Source organism: Rutidosis leptorrhynchoides, unplaced genomic scaffold (assembly GCF_046630445.1).
Source record: "Rutidosis leptorrhynchoides isolate AG116_Rl617_1_P2 unplaced genomic scaffold, CSIRO_AGI_Rlap_v1 contig476, whole genome shotgun sequence".
Classification (NCBI taxonomy): Eukaryota; Viridiplantae; Streptophyta; class Magnoliopsida; order Asterales; family Asteraceae; genus Rutidosis; species Rutidosis leptorrhynchoides.
Window position 1 is genome coordinate 43,636 of NW_027266708.1, and position 10,052 is coordinate 53,687.

General features: G+C 28.8%; 1 protein-coding gene across 1 annotated transcript; it reads right to left on the minus strand.

The window, feature by feature from the left end:
• Positions 1-6,221: 6,221 nt before the first annotated feature.
• On the minus strand, positions 6,222-8,551 carry LOC139883934 (floral homeotic protein APETALA 2-like). The gene is made up of 9 exons (XM_071868028.1): positions 8,016-8,551; positions 7,897-7,922; positions 7,772-7,802; positions 7,588-7,675; positions 7,310-7,455; positions 7,174-7,218; positions 6,989-7,080; positions 6,620-6,876; positions 6,222-6,533 (listed from the first exon to the last, which is right to left on the minus strand). The coding sequence occupies exons 1-9, from the start codon at positions 8,549-8,551 to the stop codon at positions 6,222-6,224; spliced, it is 1,533 nt and encodes a 510-aa protein (XP_071724129.1).
• Between the last annotated feature and the right edge of the window lie 1,501 nt (positions 8,552-10,052).

The window sequence follows — 10,052 nt, forward strand, 5'->3', positions numbered from 1 at the left end:
CGTATTCTAATTAGGAAATCACAATAAAAATATAATAATTCCTAATAAAATTCTATCAATTACTTTTTTCTAATATAATAATTTAATTCTTAATCAAGTTCTTATCTATTATTTCAAAAATTATTTCTAATAAAATTATAATATACTATATACTTTTTTTTAATTTTCTTATTAAATAATTTTTCCTAATTAAAATTTTTTATATTTTTTTTTCTATTCCTAATTAAAACGGGCACGTCTTCTTCTTTTTTATTCAAACAGACATATTTTTAAAAAAATTATTTTTAATCAAATTATAATTTATTTTATTTTTTTCTAATTTTTTATTAAACTATTATTCCTAATAAAAATCCGTTATTTTTTTTATTCTTTATTAAAATGGGCATATCTTATTTTTCAAAAAATTAATAATTTTCTTTAAATTCATTAAACTTTTTTTCCTATTCCTAATTAAAAAAAAAACGTATTTTCTTTTTTCCTATTCAAACAAACATATTATTAAAAAAATTATTCCTAACCAAAATATAATATATATTAATTTTTTCTAATTTTTTATTAAACTATTATTTTTTATAAAAATCTGCTATATTTTATTTTTATTCCTAATTAAAATGGAAAAATCTTATTTTTCAAGTAATAGGAACAACTAAATTGATTAGATACAATTATAAAATTTTATTATAAAATTAAATTTTGATATATAATTTTTATATAATAATATTTTTTAAAAAAGAATAAATTTTTAATTCTACGATTCTAGATTTTAAAATAAAATAAAAAATTATAATTGATATAAAATTAAAATAATTATTTTTTATATAATATTTAATATAAATTTAATAATATTTAATACGAATAATTATTATAATTAATTGAAGTTTCTCTAGAACTAATTGAAGTATATTCAGCAGAGTTACCACCTGGCTACATGTACATTTTGGATCTAAGTGTGGACAGAATTCTATTTATCTATTGATTGAATTTATTTATTTTTCGCCCCACCCAATAAAGTCTAGGTCCGTCTCTATCTAAATAGGTATCTCTTTCGATGACACGTTATTGATCTCAAATCTTGAGGCGAGGTTTGTCAAAATAGTCTTAGATTATATATGTTTAAATGGTCATTGAATCTCTCTCCATTTTAGATTTTGACAACAGTTTAATCGAACTTGCGTGATCTTCATTCTTACTCGTTTTTTTAAAAAAAAAAAAAAAAAAAAAACATTACGGGAATTATTGGTTATTGTTGAAATCGTATACTTTTTTTTTCTATGCCATCGATTCTGATAAACACGGATTCACGGTCTAACTTGAGCTGAATCAATTTATTCTATGAATATATAATTAAAGCTTTGCAACAATAGTTTTCTTCATTCTCAAACATAAAATTAAATTATTTTTAGTAAGAAATCAAGAGTCAAGTCCATTAAATTATGTTATACCGCTGGTAACCTAGGTTTATATAAGTATTACTATGTTCTTACTATGAAAATTAAAACAGATAGTATTTTAATTAGAACTTGGTCTGTAAAAGGATAGCCAAAGAAGTGATACTATTACCAAAGCAATGAAGAAAAATCCTAAAAATGGAAAGCCACACCTTAAAAGGCAAAAAAGTAAAAACTGAAGGCAACCCCTTTTGTTTGCTTTAATTTACTCTTTTTGATTCCCCTTTCATTTCAATTCACTTGTCCCCACTTCTCAAGCACCCTCTCTTAGTATCACATGGTTGTCTAATTGATCTCTTTTACTACTATATTTTATAAAATTAAATTAAATATTTTCTAAAAACACTAAATTAAATGTTTCACCAAAAGAAAATTGAAGTAGTGTACAGTAAAAAAAGAGAGCATATATAGGATAGATATGAATCTGTGTGTCTGAGGTTTTGGCAGTGTTTCGTAGATCCGATGCAAAGGAAAGGATCTAATAATATTAAGAGAGAGATAGAGAGGTATATGAATATGATACAGTAAATTATTTATATGTATAGCCCTTACTTTAGCTTATAGGGCTTTTAAGATTGGGGCAGAGACATTTTGTTCCCTTTACATTGTGGATTTTCAAAATTTTCATCGACCTTCATGGCATCTTTTTATACTACTTAGGATGATTAATTTAAGTTTGGTCATCAATCATGTGTAAGTTGATTAATTTTTTGTTCCTTAGCTTATTCTCTATTCTTATCTCATCTGTCCAATAATATGGCCTAATTCATTTCTCTTCATATCATAAAAAAAAATAAAAAAAAAAATCATTCTCTTCATGCATATGTATAGTCTTATGTATATATACATATAGGGTCGGAAAAAAAAAAGCCAAAGTCAAATTATCTTCCTCTTTTTTTTATATCAAACCGCCCAAATAACAGAAGTTTATTAGAAAATTGAGTTGATGGAATCGGTCAAAACAAAATATTTTAAATAATTCGATGGGAGTGTTTAAAAAGTAATCATATAATTTGATTTTGGTATAATTTTTCGTAATTATACAGTTTGGCGTGTTTGGATGGTGGTATAATTATTTGGTCCCACGTAATTACGTGTAATTCGGAGGCTTCAATTACGCAGTTTCAATTCCGACCCCATAAAATTTGGTGTAATTGTGTAATTAAACAATTTAATTTTTTTTTATTATATTATTTATATTTTATAATCTAACATTATAAATACTAACTGTTCAACCAAACATAACATTTCGGGAGTGTTTGGAAAGCCACCTCATAATTGAAAAATCGTGTAATTGAGAGTAATTACTCGGTAATTACAGGGTTTGACGCGTTTGGATAACTGTGTAATTATACGAAACTATGTAATTGCGTGTAATTCGGGGTTATAATTACACAGTTTCAATTTCGACATCTCCATAAGAATTTGTGTAATTACACGGTATAATTACACCGTTTAATTTTTTTTCTTATTATATTATTTATATTTTATAATTTAATATTATAAATACCAACTATACAACCAAACATAATATTTATAATTACAACGTAATTACACAGTATTAATCAAACAGCATAAAAAAATTATTTCATACGTAATTATACGAAAATAACATCCTAATAATTATACAGTCGTATAATTACGCGCTGACTTCCAAACAGACCCTTATAATTATAACGTAATTACGCAGTACTAATAAAAAAAAATAAAAAATTTAATTCATACATATATAATTACAACCTATTAATTATATGATAATTACACGCTGATTTTCTTTTTCTCAGCGCGACCAATAATTGTATACATAGGCGTGCATAAGAGATTTTTTTTTTTTTGAAAAAAAAATTGTTTAAAAAAAGAGAAAAAAGAGAAAAGGAATGATTTTGTAAGAAGAAGCATTGATTAATGATTCTTTGCTTGGGCGAGTTTTTGTCCTTTGGCTGTTTTAGAAACGTAACTCCTCGGATGTTCATAAAAGAAACTGAGAACAAAGACAAAAGCGAGAGCAAGTACAAGATACATATGTAACACATATATTACAACTCTCCCCTTCCTTTAAAGATAAAAGTCATGGAACTAATGAGTTCAAAATATCAATTAAAGTTTTTACCCTAAATATTAAATCCTTTTTTTTTTTTCAAAGAATATTAAATCCTTAAAGCAAAACAGTAAACGTTTAATTTCTTACCCATAGGGTAAGGTTCGATCTCCATCTTGTTAGCCGGCCATATATAATCATAAAATATATCTCGCGTTATATATTAAATATCTTTAGCCCGTGATATAATATATATTTATATATTTTATTAACATCTTGCTGGTATTTAGTTCACGTTTGCAGCGTCGTTTGTTAGTACACAGATATATCTGTGTGACTATATATCTATAAATGAAGCTTTGATAGTATTAAACCATGTATATGGCTAAATGTAGATGTGCCCCCTTCATTTGCTACAATTTCTTTTGTTGGGGAAGTAAAATTTTCAATTCAAATTTATAAACATGATTATTTATATTGTGACATAATTCTTTTTGAAAAAAACATAGTCTAACCTCAAAAAAAAAAATAACATAGTCTAGTTTACACACAAATTATTTCTCAAATATTTGGTTAAAAACCTTTCAATGATATTCAGTTAATTCAAATAATAATAAAAATATAAAACTATTTCTGTAATAATGTAGGCATCGGGCTCCAAAACCAAAACATTGATGTGAAGAACAAAGTAATAAATTTTTTACTCAATGTGTATCAAAATTGCAACTTGTGCATTTGCTGATACTCCATTTGGAGTAATTAAACTTATTTCTTGGGCTATTAAAAAAATAATTAGAAGAAAAATATATTATAATGTACATGCACTTTATGTTTCTACATTGATCTGCTTGGAATTTTTTATTCATTGTAGATTAACGCCGGGAAATGTTCTCAAAAAGTCATGAAATGTGCAATGTACTAAAAATTTTAAAACAAGGAGATAGTACATTTGCAAACAAGTGGGGCATGTACTTCCGATTAAAATTTGGTAGTAGATTATTTAACACATTATTTAATAAAAAAATGCCAAAAATGTTGTTTAAAAATAAACCTCATGATACCACAAGAAGATGCCTTCGTCGGAAAATATAAATAATTCATAATGACGGCACAGATGACGCAATTAGCACTTAATATTATATGATTAGTGTACTTTTTAATATTGTACCATATCTTTAATTATAATATAAGATAAGATACTGATCTTACTTGTATAATACAGTATCGTTGTGGACTGATCACTTATCAACTATAGGTTAATTAAAATAATATCCCAACATGCAACATTAATTGTAAACGATCGACTGTCAAACAAAATATTTGTAAACGATTTCGCTTCATAATTCTATATATATACCTCGACGCCATTAGCAATTTATTCCATACCCACAATCTCACGTCCTAATTCTATATACCTCGACGCCATTTCCCGTACACAGCTAGATATTTATTCCATCCCCACAATCTCAAACCCTAAAATCACTAATTGAACAACATATTTCATATCCCTATTTTAAATTTTAATAAAATTAATTGTAAAATACATTTAAGGTAAGTTTTAGTCGTATTCTTTTATTTCGTTAAATATCATAACATTGACTATTACGTCCCATCTGAATCCGATTCAAAATTTGTAACTTTCGAAATTGATGATCCTTAAAAAAAGAAATAAAACTTCGTAGTCTAATCAAATTTGTGTATAAACTCTCTTTTTTAACAAGAAATCATACTTGATTAAAGATATAAGTAGTAACATTTTTGTATTTTTAAAAAATTATAGTTTTTTTTTTGAATATCAAAAAAATAATTATTGTTAAAAACCTTGAAATAAACAACTTATTAATTAAAAAAAAAAACGCATTTTTATTTGTAGTAAATTGCAAGTGAGGGTTGAATTGATGGATGCAAATATATAAAAATTCTTTGACAAGAAATAAGACTACCCTTTTTGGGAGTGGTTTTAACTTTGGTATTATAAATCTTACAGTGTCCTTTAAAGCTATAGGGTTAAGGATTGATAAGTCCCTCTCATCATAATAGCCATGTCTGACTGCTTTTGGCCGAGAGAACTGATTCAAAGGACACTATTGACACTGACTATTCATCACCATCCTGCTCATATTTCCAACACACCCCTCTCCTCTCCTAATTCCTATATATGTAATTTCCTAATTAACAAACAAAACATTTCCAATTTTAATTACCCACCTTAAATTTCTTTTTTCACCTTTTATTAATTAATCCAACCTAGTAGAAATAATTATCTCTCTCATCTACAAAAAATTAATCCAATTTTTAAATATGAGGGGGTGATATTAACTACTAGTAAAATATTAGGATCAGTAATAAATATTTTACATAAATAAAAGGATGGCAATGCAAAGTAACAACGTAAGTAACATTAAATTAAAAATTAAAAAGTTAAAAAGAAGAAAGAAAGACCAGTCTGTTCACTCAGTCAGAAACTCAGAATATCTAGTTTAAAGATTTTTGGTCTCTTCTACCCTATATATCTCATGTTAGATTTTTTTTTTTGACCAATTACCAACATAACATTTCCCACTGAGTAGGAAATTATAAATTCATTTTCCTCATCCCAAAAATAATTACTTTACATATGCTAGGAAAATTAAACAAGACGATTGTTAGATCAACCTCGAGGATCTGATTAGTGAAGGATTAATTATCAAGTTAATGATAATAATTAAGGATAGAAATGGCTCAACTTGTTTGAATTAGGATGGTCTGATAACTGATTGGAAACCATTTTTTTGCAGCCATGAGTGTTGTTGTTGATGGGATTGGGAGTGTCTAATTGAATTATTGTTCATTTGCTGTGGGAATCCTGATGATGCTGCAGCACTTGCAAACAATTGAGAGGAAGAAGAAGAAGGTGTAGGTCCCACTTGATTAGTTTGCCATTGCTGATTATGGAGATTATGATGATAATTAATACTATGATTATTATGATCATCTGTCGTCCTCGACAGTGCTAAATCCGTCGGATTGCCGATAATCCGGCCTCCATTGCTCGGAGAGAACTGAAGCTACACAAACAAAACAATTTTTAAAAATTAGACTCAATCGCAAATGTTTAAACATAATATTGGAATATTTATTTAATGGAGCTTACTTGGTAATTTGATGATGAGTTTAAATGTGGTGGAGGTAAAATATTGAGTATACTATTTGGGTTCCTCCATTGCCCGTATCTTTGGAAATCTGCTGTCAAGTTCTTGATCGATGATGACGATGGAGATTGAAAATCTCTTCTCTGATCATCCATGGCATTGTGACGATCGTTCGCTAAACTTGATGATATAGAATTGTTTCCTAAACTCAAATCAAGATTGTGATCTCCAGCAATATTATTATCATTCCCGGAACATTCTGACCACATGAATAATTTTACCCAGATTAATTTATAAACATATACTAATAACTAATCAATGTCATTTTACTATAAAGCATTAAAAAATAAAAAGAAAAATACACTACTTACCAGCAGAATTAAGCTCGTTCTCATATATGCTAGGATCAAAATTTGTGACAGCGTCTTTCCCATTACACTTAATAGCAGCCTTATCATAAGCCCTACAAAATACAATTAAATTTAATTCGATAACACCAGTAATATATTATTCATTCAAGCACATGAATTAAATGTTACTTGAATCGGATTCAGACCTTGCTGCTTCAATCTCAGTGTCAAACAAACCCAGATACACATACCTAAAATTAATTAAAATTCAAAGTTTAGGTTAATTATAAATAACTAGTTTTTACTCGTTAAAATTAAAATATAGTGATTAATAGGAATTACTTCTTGCCGAGGAATTGGCCCATACGAGCTTCCCATCTTCCACATTTATGCAAAGTAACGCCTCGATATTTCGAGCTTCCTCGAGGGAAACCAGTGCTTTGTCGGCGAAGTACGTGAACAAATTCTTCCTTTGTTAAGTTACTCATCTGTCGTCCACCACCACATTTTTACAACAAAACATGTATAGAATTACATATGTCCATCGAAATATTTACTGTTCAAGATAAGGTTTTCTACTGTTCAAGATAAGATAATCTCTGTCTCAAATTTTAATTTACCTGTTTTAAATCGTCTTCATAATCTTCAATATTGAAATTTATGTCAGCTTCCACTCCCCGGAATTTGATTGCTGCTCTATCATATGCACTGAGGAAATGGAAATTTTATTTCATATTTAGAAAAAAAAAAAGAATTTTTAATATTTTCCCAAAAAAAAAAATTAGGAAGAAAATATACACTTACAGAGCGGCTGCATGTGCTGTGTCAAATCCACCTATGATGAAAATAGAAAATAAAAATTTTATTCACACAAATATAATACCTACAAGTAGCAGAAAAAAAAAAAATTCTTTTGGTGAAAAACATACCAAGATAAACCTGCTTCCCACAATCCCTGTAATGAAAATGTTAAATTCTAATTATTTTATTCTATCTTAAAAAAAAGGTTAGATTTTTATTATATGAAAATTGTAAAAGTACTACTAACCAAATATGAGACTCCCATCTTCCGGTTCTTCTATAGAAAGTAACACCTCTATACTGAGAACTTCTAGACCGTGGCCCACGTCGGCTCTTCTTCATCGGCTGCGAAGCGTCGGCGGCGTTTTTCCCGCCGGCGGCGCCCCCAAGTCCTTCCGATTGACAAAATTTGACTCCGAACCAATGGGCGCGCGGAAACATCCCAGTAGATGCAGCTGCAGCCGCCGATGACACGGCAACTCCATTCTCTCCGCCGCCGACCACAGGGAAAAACTGGCGGGTCACCGGAAATTCGTCGGCGATGCTATCATCCACGGACTTTTCAACAGAAAACCCAAAAATCTTGCTGCTACTGATATTTCTTTTCTCGGTAGTGTCTAACTCTTCATCGGATCCGTCCTCGATAACGACGGCCGATGAGCTAGAATTCGAAATGGATCCGACCCATTTACCTTTCTCGTCACAATCGATCGGTGAAGAACACCCTTCCTCGGATTCGTTAACATCTCTTCTTCTACTAGGCGAGTCATTTAGATCCCACATTTTTTTTCCTAAATTTTTGAGATTATCAAAGAGAGAAGATTTTCACAAGTGGGAGTTCAAAGTTTTGGATCATTGAAAAACATTTTATATAAAAGAACAGAGAAAGAGAGAGAAAGAAAGAGAGAGAGAGATATTAATTTATTATACTTACTAAACAAAGCTATGGCCGCATTTTTATTTATTTTATTTTAGTGTTAATAAAATACTATAGTTATAAATTTCTAGAGTTTTCAAAAAAAGAGAAAAACTAAATTAAAGAAAAAGAAAACCTACGACTATGAGAAGTAGAGACTAGAGATAGAGAGGTTTTGGAGAAGATCTCTACTTATTATAACTGCCCAATACAGGCATTTACGAGGCAAGTTTCAGCAATAGCTTTAGCCCCAAAGCAAATACTACTATTTTTTTTTTTTTAAAGCTTTCTAGCAACTTGCCTTGATTATCACAACTAACTAGTCTCCATGTATTAGTATAATAATACACCATCCATTCCACGAATATGATTATAACTTATAAACTTCAACAAAAAAAAAATTATTTTTTGGGTTCATTCATAAAGATTGGCTCAATTAATATAGTAATTCATATGAGATCTTCAATTAATATCGTTGGCGATTTGAAATTCGATTATCTTCGAGTGTGAAGAGACTTTTTAGGAAGATCTCCGCACGAGTTATGTTCAACAATGGATTAATTTTCGGTTTCCTTAGATAAATGCCACTGGCATCGATCCGGATATGAATTTCGTAAATACAGTTTGGTTCATGTACATGAAACCAAAAAGAAAAATGAATACCTATTTTGAAATGGAGAGAATAATAGTCTTCAATTTTGGTGGAGCAAAAAAGAAGATAGTTCTTGAGAGTTGTTATATCTTTTGCACATTATTCTATTTATTTAATTGTAATGCTTCATGTTCTTCGGTGTTTGTATCCGATCAAGGTTGTATATTTTTTTGATGAATTTTTTATATATAATTTTTATCGATAAATTTTAGATGATGATTTCGATAACACCTGCATTTTCTATCTATTTTTTCGAGAATTATCTTCTACTGATACATCAAATTCAACCATAAATTTTTAATAATAATTTTTTCTTCCTTTTAAAAAAAGGATATTGAAAATTGCTTGTGGAGTGAATCTCAAACCCATTGGTGATATTTTGACGAATAACATGAGAATTGACATTATTTTACATAGTATTATTATGTTTGTATTGGTTTAGCTTGAAGAGAGAGGAGAGGGGGAAGAGAGAACAATCTTTTTCTAATTCAACTTTCCCACGTTAACCAAATCGAAAAGCAATTTTCTTTGTAGAGAGTGGTTAATTTCTTTATTAGTTTCTCTCTCTAAATTACTACAACCCACTAATAGAAATAGACAGCGCAAAGACTAGAACAAAATAGAGATTAATTACTAGTTAATTTCCTTAATTAGCTAAACTTAATTAATCAATCTTTCTTTCACACGTCCCCAAGTCACTTCAAGCCCATCCATCC